The sequence below is a fragment of the Mya arenaria genome, chromosome 16, assembly GCF_026914265.1.
Source record: "Mya arenaria isolate MELC-2E11 chromosome 16, ASM2691426v1".
Classification (NCBI taxonomy): Eukaryota; Metazoa; Mollusca; class Bivalvia; order Myida; family Myidae; genus Mya; species Mya arenaria.
In genome coordinates, this window is record NC_069137.1 from 9,746,700 (window position 1) to 9,764,069 (window position 17,370).

Consider the following 17,370-nt stretch of genomic DNA (forward strand, 5'->3'; position numbering starts at 1 on the left):
TTTTGCGACTGTTTCTTACCCACACACACTACATACATTCAAGTATCTGTGGCTCGACTGGCCAAAAATGTTGTCCAAATACCAAGTAACTGTGGTTTGTACGTTGTGAATAGAAAGACATTCTGACTTATAACACTGACGAATGGGGCAAAATCGAAATTACTCTTCTTAGCTGCTAAGGCATAAAAAGAAACATTAACAAGTTTGACCTTAACAAGATACCTGTAATTCCTTTCACTTGCCAATACAGCCCCTGTAATCACTTTATTTCGACAGTTTCTTACTAATGTGTTTCAATATTAAGAATGTATGTTACTCAATCGATATCACACTCATATAGCTCAACGTTAAAGATGGCCGTCCTCGTCTTGCCGTCCAAGTAAACAGTCAAGCGATTTATAGCTCATGACATTCAAATAATATCACAATAATGTAATATAAACTCATTAAAATGACGAATCTAATAAAAATAAATAAATTATAACAAACCTGGAATGATAATTTGTCCGTATTTATCGCTGTTATTGTACTTCGTCATAACCCGGAAATAAACCGGAAGTCACAATGCCGCAAAGGATTATGGTCTATTGGAAAGTCGAGAATTAGTTAAAACCAATCGGAACTCCTCGGCTAGTATCAAGATATGGTCTATCTCGTAGCTTACCGGAGATGGCCGAGTTGTTACGATTGGGAAAGTAGCAGACAACTGTTTTTTTATCTCACGACACAACACTTTTGGCTCAAGACCACAGTTATCTGCCCCCCCCCCCCTCCCCGTTGACCAAGACCCGGATGTGAATACAGAGAAAAGAGTGCTTGTGTTCAAGTTTGTCTGGTTCCCAGCGTACTCTGCACAACAAGAGTACGTCTGGCGTGAGCTAAAAATGGCGACTTCCAGTGTAAACTTGTACAGCGGATAGGGTAAAAGTATAAATGTTTGAACCATTGGCTGAAACATGGACCTATAAACCATGGATTGGCAACTCTCATCTGTGTTAATGCGATAATCTCAAACTCACGCGTGCAGCGGGATTTCATTCCGAGATCTTACCGTGTGGTCATTTTCAAGACGTCCGACATCGGCCGAATATATACATGTAGGAAAACATTAATTAAAATTGACTTAAATGCGTGGTACTTTTATTTGAGTTGATAATAGTCCAATGGAATCTGATTAAAATCACAGTTATTAATTATAATTAAATCTATAACGAACAAGGCATTATTAGAAGAGTTGGCGGTAATAACCGAAGATCGCCGTTAATCACCGATCGCAGATTCGGCGGAATTTTTCGATATTTGCCGAGCGCGCGCTAAGGATTGTGGGTAAATTATTATTTCTTATCGTTTCACCTATATGGGGCAGTTGCCAATCCATGCTTTATAGGTCCGTGGCTGAAATTACGAAATAACATTAAGCTTTAAAGCCTGTAACTGTAGCACAGCAGAGATTTTGTCATAGATTTAAAGTTCTTGAGCAATTGCATTTCGGTTTACTGTTATAGTGTTCGAATGATGCGAATGTAATGCCAATTTGGATACTTTAAATCAAACTGCAGTATACAAGAAAAATATTGCTAAGGAACTACTTACTACGGTATTTAAAACCTTACGAAACATTGTGTCCTAAACTTGGCAACAATGAACTGTATGGTATCCATTGATACCCCTGTTTTATACAGATAATACTTCATACTGGAGACATGACAGTGCATTATCATACAGTCTGATCCACAGTTGTCTGATCTAGCCAACACTGTCTGCAAGTGCAAGTAATCGGTAATGTTTACCAGTATGAAGGGTGACCAAGAACATTGGGCAGTTTTGTTCATGTATACTAATATTTAAAAATGTTATGTTTCTTCTTCTACTGGGAGAATAAGTTCCATGTTCCATAACAAGTTGACCTCAAAAAACTGAAGAATGGCAAAAGAGTTACCTGTTTTACCAACCTGACCAAATATTTGATAATAAACCTGTTAATGAGTTATTTTTCTCAGAGGGTATAAGTGGAAGAGATGAACAAAACAGAATTTATTTGATTTAAACTATTACAGTTTCTCATCATAAAGATATATAAAATAAATAAATACAAATTTAATGTTCAATAAGCAATACAAAAGTATGAGTTGCTACATATTAACAAAGTGATACTTAAATATTAAGCATTGTATGAGCTCATAAAGATGAAAACAAGGGAACAAATCATAACATTTCACATCATGGATATATCATGCAAAGAACAAATATTATATAGAGTTGTGTTCGATACGATAAGTCGATGGCGAATTTACAACGAAGAAACACTCTGATTTAACTTCTTTATTTTTATATCGCGACGAAATTCTAAACCGGAAAACATGGCCCGGAAGTCCACAATACTTTGCGGTCCGTAATATTAACTACATCGTGAAACTTACTATCAGTTCGAATAAGGTCTGTGTCCACTAAATTGTTATAGACTATAGAAGGAACAATAATTAATGTCTTCAGAACATTCCCCCCTTCTTGACAAATTAATGCAATTTTCAACATAACTTGCCAAATACTATAAGTCGGTAGACCAAGTTCCATAGTAACTTGACATTTGCAAACTATAAGACCAATAAACTCCATTTACTTTAAAGTACTCCCTTGCCACTATTTTGTTTCCAACTATTTTAAATATTCAAAGCAAAGGGTCTACTCCAAAGCAAATGTCTTGTGGCAAGACAACTCTTAAACAATGGCAAATTTAGGGGAAACTTAAATTAAACAGTTACTTCCCTTACTCTGACAACATATTCTTTCAATCAACTATTTAACAAAACAAAACTTTTTACGGTTTGAACATGACCAACATATAATTTATCAGTTTCATACCAAATACAGTATAAGATAAACAATTCCAACAGCAAAATGCCGTCAAGTACCTTTTCCACGCATGTGAACCCTACTGCTCCCATACTTGGCGACAGTAAAATTTCAAATGTGTGCTATTATTTATTATTTTTACATTTTACAACTTTCAACAACTTTCAAGTTGAAAGACTTACTATTCACTGCAAAAATTCTATAAAATTCTCAACCAAAGGTACTCAAATGCACATTGCAAGAAAGACAAATCCTACAAAACTTGTATTTCAATATAATGGTAAAAATCAAGAGTTATATCCCTTCTTCTAACAATTTACCTACAAAAATGAAAAAATACAAAATTCTTGGTGAACCTTAGTAAATACTTTTTATAAATCTGTATCATACCAGATTACACTTATAAAAGGTACAAAACCCATGTACACGTTTGTTAGTCAAAAAGGGTAGATCTGGATCAAACCCTCATTCCAGGCGGTCTGATCTGAATCTACACTATTTGTCATTTCTAACACTAACTCTACACTAGACTAACAAACAAACAGCATTTACTTTGATTCCACATCTCTAATACTGCCTATCAACTAGGATACCTTCTTGACAACGAATTCCAACATCAATGTGTGAAATTATACTTTTTACTTAAAAGGCACTTTCTTTTACCCCCAAAACAGTTAAGTATTTACAAGATCCAACCTTATTTCAAAATCAACCTACAAAATTCCACAGATTGATAACAAGCCTGTTACTTGACAGCCTGTTAAAGTTGGCACACATTCAGAATTACCATTAAATGATCTGCAAGAACTGCATTACCTGTCAACTTTGTAAAATACTTTAAAAAAAAATTCAAGCACATTCTCCAAATGAACCCAACATCAAACCCAAGATACGGCTTTGTGTTGTTTTTCATTAGGAAAATATGACCCTAACTGAATAATTTTGCTTAAATGCAGACAATGCAGATACCATCTTGCATCAATAATCACCAAAATTCTATAATACTCTATAAATGTTACACACAGGCTAACATAACCATTTTTTTTAAAGGTAAACTCTCCTAGAGAATACAGTCAAAAAACTCTGGGTGCCAAAAACCATGAATACAGATAATTTTCTGAATTAAGAAGAACATAAAATCTCTGTTAAATAAGAGACAAAAAAATGAAGTTTTTTTTTTTTGGCACTCAGACAACTGCTAACACTTGCAGTTCTGATTCTGACTTTATAAAATTATTACAGAACACATTTTTATGATACAATCATAAATCTGTTGTACATGCCCTAGACAATTGCATGTATATAAGTCTCTGCTCGACATCATGTCTTCATCTTGGCGGGTCATTTGTTATTCTGCACATCAAGTCATGGGTTCGTTCCCGATTCGCGCTTTATTTAATGGGAACTTTTGATCACACGCGAAGATATGGCTGCGCGGAAACACTTTGGGATTATTATGCCCAATTAATAATTTACACCAACACTCGCGGAATCACTGTGTTGAACATAATAGCGTCTTTAACGCGCTACAGCGTCTTTACGCGCTTATCTGTTGATTCAAACACTGGTTTATACGCGATCCACTTCAAGTGGACATAACTTTGTTATCGAACGAGTGTAGGTGGTGTCTTTAACGCGCACCGATGCAACACGAACGCGACCGTCTTTGCCTTTGTGGAGCTCCTCTATTCGTCCCATGGGCCAATGACCTCGTGGTGTGTCTGGTGAGATTACCAGAACGACGTCTCCTTCTTTCAGGTCTCGTTGTGGAAAGTACCACTTCTTCCGGGATGTCAAACTAGGTAACCACTCACGCATCCAACGTCCCCAGAAGTGACGCACGAGTTCTTGGAGACGTCTCCAACGTTTCTGCGGACTATAATCGGTTGTGTCGACCGACTCTGGGGCAAAATGTCCACCGGCTTGCCCAAACAAGAAGTGATTGGGAGTCAGCGGAAGCTGGTCCAACGGGTTTGCGGTCTGATAGGTCAATGGTCTGGAGTTCAGTAACGCTTCTACTCCAGTGAATGCGGTTATTAACTCTTCATCTGTCACGTCAGCACCTTTCAAAACCGCAAACGCAGCTCTCTTTGCGGCTTTAATCATAATCTCATGAACCCCGCCAAAATGCGGCGCAAGCGGGGGATTGAAATGCCACTGTATACCTTTGTTTGCACCGTCCTCTGATATTTTACTAGTGTCTAACATTGCTACCAACTCTTGCAATTCACGATCTGCGCCAACAAAGTTCGTGCCATTGTCTGATATCATTTCTTTTGGAAGACCACGTCGATTTATCATACGATAGAAAGCGTTCATAAAGGAGCTGGTGTCCAACCCGAAAGCCACTTCCAAATGAACTGCTCTACTCATAAGACAGGTGAACAAGCACAGATAACGTTTTTCTCTGCGCCTTCCCCTTCCCTGAACAGTGATATACGGACCACCGAAATCGACCGCGACTTGACAGAAGGCTTTCATAGAGTTTCGCAGCCGGATATCTGGTAGTGGCGCCATGATCTGCGTTGCTGGTTGTGCTTTTCTTCTTCTACATTTCATGCACTCATTTTCCCACTCGCGGATGGCTTCTCGTCCAGACAGGATCCAAAAACGCAAGGATAGGCTTGCAAGCGTCTGACTTGTCCCTGCCACATGGAAACCCTGTTCATGATGATGTTTAACAATCAGTTTGGTAACCCAGTGCTTTCTTGGTAGGATGATGGGAAATCTAATATCATACGAAAGGAATTCAGCATACTTCAGTCTACCATCTGATCGAACAAGCTCATCTTGATCTAGCACTGGATTCAACCCGACTAGCTTACTTTTATTCGAAAGTTTCTGTCCCCGCGATATGTTTGCGATTTCTTCTTTGAAACAGTCGTTTTGTGCTTGCTTTATGATCACGATTTCAGCATTGCGGATTTCGCAAACAGTCAACTCTCCAGTAGCGCGTGACTGTTTCTCGATGACACAGTTTGTAACGAAACGATACACCCAGGCACATACTCTGACCAATCGCGTCCAACTTGAAAACCTCTCCGGAATAAGCCGCCAAGAATGGTCGTCGCTTCTCATTGGTCCTCTCTTTGATAGTTCAAGAAATGTACAGTTTTCTTCTACGGACAGGGATTTCTTCATTTCGACATCGACATCCGATCCTTTTACGACTGGATTCTTTGGCCAGCATTCTACAGAGTCCTTAAGAAAACCGGGTCCCTGCCACCACATTTTGCTTTCGACCAAACTGTCAACAGACATACCACGCGAAACTATGTCTGCAGGGTTTTCACTCGAAGGGACATATCGCCACTGATTCGGACTTGACTTTTCATGTATTTCTCCAACACGATTGGCCACAAATGGTTTGTAGCGCCTACTCTGTCCACGAATCCACCACAGAACATTCATACTATCAGACCAAAATGTCACATGGCTCATGTCGATTTCTATTGCCCGGCACACGTTCACGGTTGTTTTTAACCCTAGTATAGCTGCCATGAGCTCAAGACGCGGTATGCTGACGGAAGTTATCGGTGCGACCTTGCTCTTTGCAACAATTTGAGTGATGACGGCACTACTTCCATTTGAACTTTTACCATAAACAACTGTACCGACAGCTTTGCTGCTAGCATCTACAAATGTATGTATCTCAAAGTCATCAGTGTTTAATCCCATATTAATGCATCTAGGAATTCTGATTTCTGGCAACAGTTTTAGTTCTTCAAACCACTCTATAACCTTAAAATTGTCTGATTGGCTAAGCTTTTGGTCCCAATCTATTCCCGATACCCAAATGTCTTGCATTAGAAGCTTAGCACGCACGGTAAAAGGAGCCAAAAACCCTAGCGGATCATACAACGACGAGATTTTACTCAGAAATGTTCTCTTGGTAAACTGCATACCCTCTAATGGCCCACTCACTCGAAATGTGAACTGGTCGTCGTCGGCCACCCACAAAACACCCAAAGTTTTGACTGCTGGTAACCCCCCTTCACTGAGATCAACCTCCTTTAATCGATCTGCTTGCGGAATGTTCTCTAGCACTGCTGCTGAATTGGAAAGCCACTTTCTCGCATACATTCCAGCTTTACTCCAAAGTGATGACAGCTGTTTGTAAAGTTCAACACCATCTTTCTCTGTGCACACCGAATCCATACTGTCATCCATGTATGTAGATTTTAGAACTGTTTCTGCCGCCCTTGGATAATCATTTTCATATTCTTTCGCGTTTCTTTGAGCAATAAACTGAGCTAAGAAGGGCGATGCGTTCACACCAAATACGACCCGGTTGAACTCGTACACGGTTGGAGGATCTTCTGGGTCTGTCCGCCACAAGAATCTTTGGAATTTTTTATCCGATTCTATAATTCCAACTCTAAGATACATCTCTTGTATGTCACAAATCAGTGCAATTTCATGTCTTCTGAAACGTAACAGAACATCAAACAAATTTCTCTGCAGTTTTGGCCCTTGTTCAATCTTGTCATTGAGCGATACATCTTGGCACTTGGCTGAAGCATCGAACACCACTCTGATCTTTGTAGTTTCTTTGTCTAAACGTATTACTGGAAAATGCGGTAGGTACCAACCCTGATTGTTCTTTGCGGATGGTTTAACTCGGCGAATATACCCTTTCTCCTCATAGTTCTCAAGTGTTTTTTGGTACGCACTGAAGACCACTGGATTCTTTTTCAACCTTTTCTCTGTATTTTCTAAGCGTTTCAAGGCAGAGTCATAATTGTCGGGCAAACTAACATTTACTTCTTTCCACGGTAATCCAACTGTGTACATTTCATTCTCATATTTCACAGTTTTTTCTGTCTTTTCTATCACCTTTTTTTCATTCACTGTCAGAACATTATTTTCGGTAGTTCCAGAACTATCAACTTCTCAAAACTGCTTCAGTGTATTGTTCAACTCTATGTCACTCTGGAAAAAGGTGTTGAAAGTGTTATTCTCTCCAGAACTAGAGTATGGACCAACACATGTCCATCCTAAAGGTGTCAGTCGAGCTATCGGTTCATTCGGGGCACCTTTAATTTCATGTAAGGAATAATGTAGCTGCGCGTAGTCACTACCTATTAGCATGTCCACTTTGTCATTCTTAATGCAAGGAAACTTTATTCCATGCAAATGAGGGTAATTCTGTCCTTCTTCATTCCAGTTTATTGTTTTTAATGTTCCAGTCACATTTCTTGTCGTATTTGCATCAACATTCATGTTCACATGACCATTCAAACTTTCCAGCCCTACACTAACAGGCATTGTTTGGAATGTGTCCGAGATTCCATTTAGAACATTTACGGTCATTTCCGATGCGCGACCCTGTACACCGAGCTCACACGCGACATCTTCGTTGATATAGGTCTTTGTGCTACCATCGTCAAGTAACGCGTTTATTTGCATGTGTCTCCCTCCATGCTTAACAATCACAGGGACAGTTCTAAGAGCAATATACCTCTTTTCTGGCGTACTGTCTTTTCTTGACACGAATATACTGGTATATGTCATTGCTGTTCTTTGAAAGCCGGCAGCCTCATTCTGGTTGTTCTTCTGGGCGGGCCTGCTGTCTGCATGTAGCAGTCTGTTGTGATTTTTGGGACACCCGTTTATCCCGCAACGCCTGTCCCACTTGCATTCACCCCCATGATGGTCGTCTCCCAGACAACGGAAACATAGCCTAGCTTCTTTTGCGATTTCCCATCTTCGATTCACCGGAAGGGATTTGAACCTGGAGCATTTCCAGATCACATGACCGTCACTATTGCAAAAGACACATGTTTCTTTATTCCGTGTGACAAAAGAACGATGCTGTGGTCTTTGCTTACCGTACTGTTTTTCAGCGCCATGTCTTTCAGCACATTGTCTCTCAGCACTATGTCCGTACGCCATTCCATACACAGTTTCTGCGGCTCGCGTATGAAATTCTGCTTCTTGAAGGAGCCACTTACGAAGCGCGATTACTGATTCTTCTTCACTATTTACATGGATGTAGCGGTGATAGCGTGTTAGCATGTTCTCGGGCAGTTTCTTTTGAATGCGAATGTAAAGTGCACCGTCTTTTAAATCCTCAAGTCTTTTGGCATCAGTCAGATTCACCACTGTTAAATCAACCAAGTCTGCAAGTTTTTCAATAGATCTTACATTTTCCTCTTTCATCGGAGTGAACTTCTCCAGCTCTTCCAAGTACCTTGCCACTTGCCGCCGTTCTCCACCAAACTTTCTCTCCAAGCGCTCCAATGCTGCGTCATATGCAGCTGCGGAATGTCCGAGATCTTCCACTGCTTTCAATGCCGATCCGGATATATACTGTCTCAGCTGCAACAGTTTATATTCCTTTGTTGCAGGTGCATTATGAATGCAAGCACTGAACGCAGCAAACCAGGCTTGATACTTCTTTTTGTCCCCATTAAACACTGGAATGGACACGCGTTTCATTTGTCTCCACATATCATTTCCTAGTTTTGTGTCCTCCTTTGGATCTTCGTGAACTGATCCAGCATCACTGTCACTCAAGATGGATTTTTCTACCAAATTTTGAACAGTTTCATATGTTTTGCTGTACTCCGCCTCATTAATTTCCATTTCTTTTTGTGTTTTTTCCAGGTTTCCATTGTCCTTTTTTCCTTTGTACAGAACGCACAGTTTCTCAAATATCTGAGACACATCTTCTTGAGTTTTATCAAATTCCTGTTCAAGTGTTCTTATTTCCTCTTTTTCTAACTCTTCCTCTATCGAAACGGCACTCAAAAGTTTGTTTTTTGTCTTCGTAAAAGCCGATTTACAACGGCTTTTCTGCAGCTTCAACTCGAAGATTTCATCGTCGATCGCTTCCGACATGGCTGATAACAAGCGACGATACACTGTCTATAACATTTACAACCACGCTCTGCTACCAAATGTTCGATACGATAAGTCGATGGCGAATTTACAACGAAGAAACACTCTGATTTAACTTCTTTTTTTTCTATCGCGACGAAATTCTAAACCGGAAAACATGGCCCGGAAGTCCACAATACTTTGCGGTCCGTAATATTAACTACATCGTGAAACTTACTATCAGTTCGAATAAGGTCTGTGTCCACTAAATTGTTATAGACAATAGAAGGAACAATAATTAATGTCTTCAGAACAAGTTGTTTTTAATTAACAAAACTATTTAAATGCCAAGTCCTAATTTTGTCTGCAACAGTAATCAATGCTGTTAAAAATGTATTTGTTCAAGGTTTCTCATGGAAAATTTTAAGATAATAAGTGAAAGTTCAGCCAAGGACAATATCAGTTTTAATTTCTCATGTTGAGTAAAGTTACCAAATATGGATTCCTACTTCTGGCACACTCACAGCCATATATAATTAAAGTTTAAATCTTTATTAAAAATTATGTCATTTTTTATCAATTTACATTAAAACTTACATTATTATAATGGATAATGTCACAAACAGAAAAGCAATATTACAGTAATTTGTATCAAACATCTCCATTCGTTGCCTTTGATGAAGAGTTGAAGAATGCGTTGGTTTGATTATATGCCTCTTGAAAGTCTAGAAGCACCCTGAAAACCACGTGGACCAACATAAATCTGGTTTAAAGCTGTCCCAACTGAAGTTTGCTATTTTTTTATTGTTTTTAATTTAAGACACTGCTTCTTGTTGCACTCCCTCTGGTCTCCATTTATACATTATACAGTTCAAGATACTTCAAATCCTCTGCTAGAGATGAGCTCATTATGCCTCTGGTAATTTGTCCAGGACTGCCTCTACCTGTTGCAAAAAATAATATTCATAGAAATAACCACATTTAAATTTCTGTCCACATAAACTTGAACAGCTGATTACCTTACAGGTCAACACATGCCAGGTGTCCTGAAGATTTTATTCCCAATAACAATTTTAAATTCTTCTCTTCCATTATATTCTTAATGAAACTAAGGCCTAAGAAATACATTTGTCTCGATTTACCCGACTGTACTTATGAATAAGGTGCTGACCATACTGTTTTTAAAGTCAGAGGGTAAATATGAAAGAAATGTTTTTTTTTTAATGTAGTTTAAAACCTTTACCGCTTTATACAGACAATCCTATACAAAGCGTAGTAATTTGTTTTAACTGGTAATAAAGAGTCTACATTCTCTAACTGTTATAAAGAAGATGTAACCCTAGCCAAACCATTTTATCGGCCTAAGTGTCTTAACATAAAAGGACCATTGACTATTGTATTGAGTGGGTTGGCACTTCCCACTTACATTATGGCAATAACATTTTAATGTGGGAGACTGCAGACAATTAGGAACATGTTTGGAACCAACTAGTGTAAAACTATCTCTCATTATTAAAAAATACAGTCTGATCAGATCTAAAATTATGATACTACCGATAATGACCAAAAACAGTGATGAAACATAAATAGGTTAATTTCAATCACAAACAGAGGAAAGTTAAATATATTTAATTCGCTCAATCTTAATTTATATACACATCAAAACAATTTCAGACTGATCTTGATTTCACTTGCCTTCAATGCAATAAAGCTGAACATCAGCTCAATTTCATAAAAAATAAATATATAAAGAATGATAACCACTTCTTTTTTCAACTTACAAAGCAACTCCATTTAACGACCCTTTCAATGTCCTTCAGCTCAGCATAGTGTCGAAGTCATCCTTATGTGAACAGACTCAGCACCTTTGTCCACTTCTTTCTGGAATAAAAAAACACACACAAAAAAACTTCGATTATTTTGAAAACTTGACTTCTTGTTACAAGCTGAATACTTAAAGCTGCACTCTGACAGACTGAACGTTTTGACAACTTTTTTGTCTTGGAACGAGCCAATTTATGCTAAAATGCATGTAAACCAGTCATATAAGGCTAGATTGCAGATTTTTATATTTAAGTTCAAAAATTGATGTTTCATGCAGTTTTCTTAAACCGTCAGTAACGTTTTTAGCCATAAAACATTCATTTTTGAACGTTAATATGGAACTCTGCGATCTGATCATTTGTCAGCAGTCTTTTACCACTGGTTTGCAGATGTTAACGCATATATTTGCTCATTCCAAGACAACAAAAAAAGAAGTTGTAAAAACAGTAAATATTTGAGAGTGCAACTTTAACGCTAAGCCGCCAATACCTTCTGCATTGGGTTAAGTGTAAGGGTTATCATTAGCTCATCTTACTGGTATAAATAAATAAATAAATAAATAAATAAATAAATAAATAAATAAATAAATAAATAAATAAATAAATAAATAAATAAATGAATAAATAAATAAATAAATAAATAAATAGCTCATCTTACTGGTATAAATAAATAAATAAATAAATAAATAAATAATAAATAAATAAATAAATAAATAAATAAATAAATAAATAAATAAATAAATAAATAATAAATAAATAAATAAATAAATAAATAAATAAATAAATAAATAAATAAATAATAATAATAATAATAATAATAATAATAATAATAATAATAATAATATAATAATTATTATTATTATTATTAAAATAATAATAATAATTCAACTTACTGTAGGCTGGGAAATACATATCAAATCTCTGACTAAACTCTGAAATGAACATGTTGTGTGAAACCTCAAAGCTGGCTTGTACGTGAAGTTACCGGCCTATCGGCATATCGGGCTAGCGGCGTGAAGTTACCGGCCTTTCGGCATATCGGGCTAGCGGCGTGAAGTTACCGGCCTTTCGGCATATCGGGCTAGCGGCGTGAAGTTACCGGCCTTTCGGCATATCGGGCTAGCGGCGTGAAGTTACCGGCCTATCGGCATATCTGGCTAGCGGCGTGAAGAAAACGGCCTAACGGCCTAGGGCAACGCGCGGCTTAAATTAATTTCCTATTTCTAAACATTTTATATGCGTTTCTTTTCCCTAAAACAATCATTTATTAAATGTGACCATTTACAGATCAACAGCCTTTAGCGAATATTAGTGTTTTCCTCATTTTTTTAGGCTGCTTGGTTGAGTTTTTGTGAAATTGCTAATTTTCGGTAAATGATGTTGATCAACTTTACGTCGCTAGATCGCTAAACTGCTTGATCGACTTTTGAAAAAATGAAAATAATCAGTTCAGAGTGGTGAATTTTGCATTGTTTTAGAAGGAAATTCACATTTAAATGAGTTATGTTAATGTATCGTTGTTTTCAAAGAAAACGCAAGAACAATTGCATTGAAATAGAGAACACATTTAGGCCACTAGGCCGCCAACTACACGCCGCTAGGTCGCAAGGCCGCAACCGTCACGCCGCTAGGCCGCTAGCACGTACATAAAGCTGCCTATTATTGCAGTCAGAGATGAATTGCAACCAACAAGTTTGCTGGACAAGCACGAAATAAAACAAATATGTAATTGGTGCGCCCTTTTGAAAAAAAATATATATAGAGAAGTCCACGTTATTGCAGTACATGTACATCTACTTCAATGGATTATCCCGGATATTGTCTGGGAACGAGGTTGTCACTGATTTGTTCCAAATATCTGATACATTCCAGCTATTCTACTTGACATGTACATTTAACCCTCACACTCATTCATTTCGTACAACCAATCCTCGAGGGCGGTTCAGGTGGCCTAGCTAAACACACGCAAATGACCCCCTCACTCAAAACACTTGAGTCTCTCTCCCACCTGTGAATACCGATATACCTTTCACTCGAAAATATCTTAACAGTTAAGTGATTACAGAGGATTTACTCATTGAGTGTGAATGAGAGTGGCTGTTCTGAATTCGGCCCTAATAGTCTAGTTTTGCTCATTTAGAACTGCATTATCGGCGTTGTTTGTCGAGGTAAACTTGACCATTTTATACAAGCAGGTCGTCAGTTGATATTGAATGGTTCGCATTTATACTATAAGTGTCATAGTATTTAAAGTTAAGTTGGTACTGTTAATGATGTTAGATGGATACGTTTATATATATATATATATAACGTGAGTTTCTCGATAATTTCATATTGTTTGGTTCCATAGTTGTAGTAGAACTATGTGTTCTGACATATAACATATTATATATTATGTATAAAATAAATCATCAATCAAGAATGAAGGAAAACCAAGAATAAAATCCACATAGTCCAAAGGATGGAACAGATGAATAATGCACTCACTCCTTCAATCAATCGATTGAACAATCAATCAGTCAATATACTACATTTATTTCGCACAACAGATGATTTTGTAATTTACAGAGGACTATTTTAATAGTGCATTTTCATAGTCCCAATCTTTGACTACAAATGACTATATCTGGTATTATCTGTAACAAGTTTTCTGATCAAGTTATGTTATGTTTTCTTGCGTATACATTTTTGTGTTAATATTAACTAAACATGAGGGAAGCAATTTGTTTGTTTCAATGTACGCTTTTTATAAATAACTTTCAAAGTTATTGGAGTTTCCTTTCTTTTATACAATGATATTGTTTTTATTGTACAGGCTATGGTATGAGACCGTTTATGTTTAACGAACGTGTATAAGTTTAATAACACGAGTTGTAGGTTCAGTAACTATCACATAAAGTACGCTTGTTTAAATGTGCAGCTGTTTTCTTTAAAATCAGTGAAAGAAACTGCGAAATGGGACGTTAACTGGACCAAAACAAAAAGCACGTTCAAACATGTTGTTTAATCAGCATATGACGTGATAAATGTTTAACGTTAGAAAATGTGGTTCAAAGCGAATACTTATGTGAAAACAACCCAACTCAAACATTTAATACAAACAAACGATTCTAGATAATTAATATCCTATCGACATCTTAACTTTTCTTATATACTGCAGTTGTATGAATAACAAACGTGCGGTTGAACCATTAACTCAACAAAAGATATAATTGAACAATAAAAACCGATCGATGGTTATCGACAATTCATTGTGAGGCTGTAAAATGCAGACCTATATACTTTATTTACGAAAATAGAATTCAGAAATCCTCACATCTACTTTTTGACATGACATTTGGGAAAAAAAATGCGCCAGGGTTTCGAAGTTTGAAGAATGGTGTTATGCGGTTTAACATGGTGCAAAACACTACTTTATATAAACACATTTACTAGATTGCAACGTTAATGAGAAATTGAAAGCAAGTCGAAAAATCGTAAATGAATCTTGGTGAGAAATCAAGAATAGACAATTAAAGATAAGTACGCAGGTAATGGATATTTGTTGACTAGAAGACTTTGTAATACTTTACCTAATGCAGATATTAAAATCGACCTCAGCGAATAACGGATTTCATTTTCATTAACTTTACACTAGCAATAAGCTTGCGAGGTGACAGCAATGCTTATACACTCCAGAACGTGTAGGTTAATTCGTAAATGCTTTGAAACAAGCTATTTTTAGCTCGACTATACGAATAATAGGTGAGCTATACTACTCGCCCCAGCGTCGGCGTCGGCGTCCAGTTTAAGTTTTAGAGCAAGTTGGGATTTTCACTTATAAGTCCAATACCCTACATTCAATTGACTGAATATTTCACGCAGTTGTTCAGGGCCATCACATGATGAGGTTAGATAACTCCATAGCATTCTTTACACAGATTATGGCCCCTGATTGACTATGGAACTCAGGTTAAAGTTTTAGGGCAAGTTGGAATATATATTAATAACTTCTATATCCATTGTTCAATTGACTTAATACTTCACACAGTTGTTCAGGACCATCACACAATGAGGTTACATAACTCCATATTATCCTAAATACAAGTTATGGCCCCTGATTGACTTAGGTTAAAGTTTTAGGGCAGGTTAAAGTTTTCCAATACACTACATTCAATTGACTTAATACTTCACACAGATGTTCAGAGCCATCACATAATGAGGTTAGATAACTCCATATTATCTTTTATACAAATTATGGCCCCTGATTGACTATGGAACTTAGGTTAAAGTTTTAGGGCAGGTTGAGATATTGTTTAATAACTTCTATACCTTCATTCAATTGACTTAATACTTCACACAGTTGTTCAGGACCATTACCCAATGAGGTTACATAACTCCATATCCTTAATACAAGTTATGGCCCCTGATAAACTTAGATTAAAGTTTTAGGCAAGTAGAAGTTAAGGGCAAGTTGGGATTTTAATGAAAAACTTCTATACCGTTCATTAAATGCACTTAATAAAATTCAAAATTATTTGCAACCATCATACAACAAGAAACATTACTCTGTTTAAGCGTAATTACAATTTATGGCCCTTGAATTATTATTTTTTTTGATTTTCTTTGAAAGGCATATTTGTATATATTCTTAACCACATTTTCATAATGGTTAATCAAGTTATTTGAATGAGTTGTTGAATTGTTTGGGCGGGCTGGTGGAAGGGCAGCATCAAAGTCACCTTATGTATTGAATAATTTTAGTTAGGTTTGACATAAAGAGACCAAACTTGGTATTATTACATCGTTATTGTATTCTAAGACAAAGCGGCGTAGTCGAGCGCGCTATCTTACGACGGCTCTTGTTATAGAAAAACCTCAATTTACATTTCCTATTCTTAGGTAATGACAGGCAATTTTAGCACACTCAAAAGATGTTTTGGAATTGGAATGTGTTTGCCTGTGAACAGAATTATAAAAAGTAAAATCACGCTTGTCGCACAAAAACCCTTTCAACGCTAAAGTTAGCGCAATATGACTTTTTAAGGTTACATGTGCACTACGTTATCCATGAATGGGTACGATATACAAGGTTAGGATGACATGTACGATAGTTCAAGGAAAGCAAGTCATGCGTATATCCACGAGTCTAAAAGTCCATGTGTAAAGGGATATCCGCATACAGATACATTGCTTCCCGGATAGGTACGCGTACATGAGTTGTTCTAAATATCCTCTATTTTTGTGTGCGTTTTAAGTGGCGTTGAGCGCGACTATTCAAAGCATAAGGATGACTTACCACTCACCTCAGCGTCGGTGTCGGTGTCTAGTTGTTTTGGGCAGGTTGGCATTTTCACTTATAACTCCAATACCATCCATTCAATTCATCTAAAACTTCAAACAGTTTTCAGGAATATCCCCCAATGAATTCACATTACTCTATATTATAACCTTAATACAAATCATGGCCCCTGATTGACTTAGGTTAAAGTTTTAAATCAGGTTGAAGTTCTAGGGCAAGTAGGGATTTTTATTGCTAACTTCTATACCCTTCATTTAATTGACTAAGTACTTCGCACAAATATTGACGACTTTTTCTATATAGGTTACATAACTTCATCTTAATCCTAAATACAAATTATGACCCTTGATTGACTCTTGTTCTAACTGTTTTCTTTTGACTGGCACATTTTTATATTTTAACCAGGTGTTCACAAAACCTAGGTTTTAGAATGACTTGCATAGTTGTTCGGGCTGGCCGGTGGGAGGGCGTCGTCAAACTCACTTAGATATCGAATAATTTAGCCAGGTTAGACATAAAGTGACAAAACTTGGTACATGTAAGTTTAAGGAAAGTTTTTCGAGACCTTTTTTATGTGATTGTGTTTCGTTG

General features: G+C 37.1%; 3 protein-coding genes across 3 annotated transcripts in view; all 3 read right to left on the reverse strand.

Moving 5' to 3' along the window:
* The window catches only part of LOC128222649 (uncharacterized), a 43,537-nt gene extending 42,971 nt beyond the window's left edge, over positions 1 to 566 (reverse strand). The window contains exon 1 of the mRNA XM_052931742.1: positions 490 to 566. The gene's annotated coding sequence lies outside the window, so the exon portion shown is untranslated. The remainder of the gene's footprint in view (positions 1 to 489) is intronic.
* A 3,856-nt stretch (positions 567 to 4,422) lies between these two features.
* On the reverse strand, positions 4,423 to 7,647 carry LOC128222428 (uncharacterized). Its single transcript, XM_052931417.1, has one exon. The coding sequence runs from the start codon at positions 7,645 to 7,647 to the stop codon at positions 4,423 to 4,425; it is 3,225 nt and encodes a 1,074-aa protein (XP_052787377.1).
* Positions 7,648 to 7,746: 99 nt separating this feature from the next.
* LOC128222429 (uncharacterized) lies at positions 7,747 to 9,696 on the reverse strand. The gene has a single exon (XM_052931418.1). The coding sequence runs from the start codon at positions 9,694 to 9,696 to the stop codon at positions 7,747 to 7,749; it is 1,950 nt and encodes a 649-aa protein (XP_052787378.1).
* Positions 9,697 to 17,370: the final 7,674 nt, after the last annotated feature.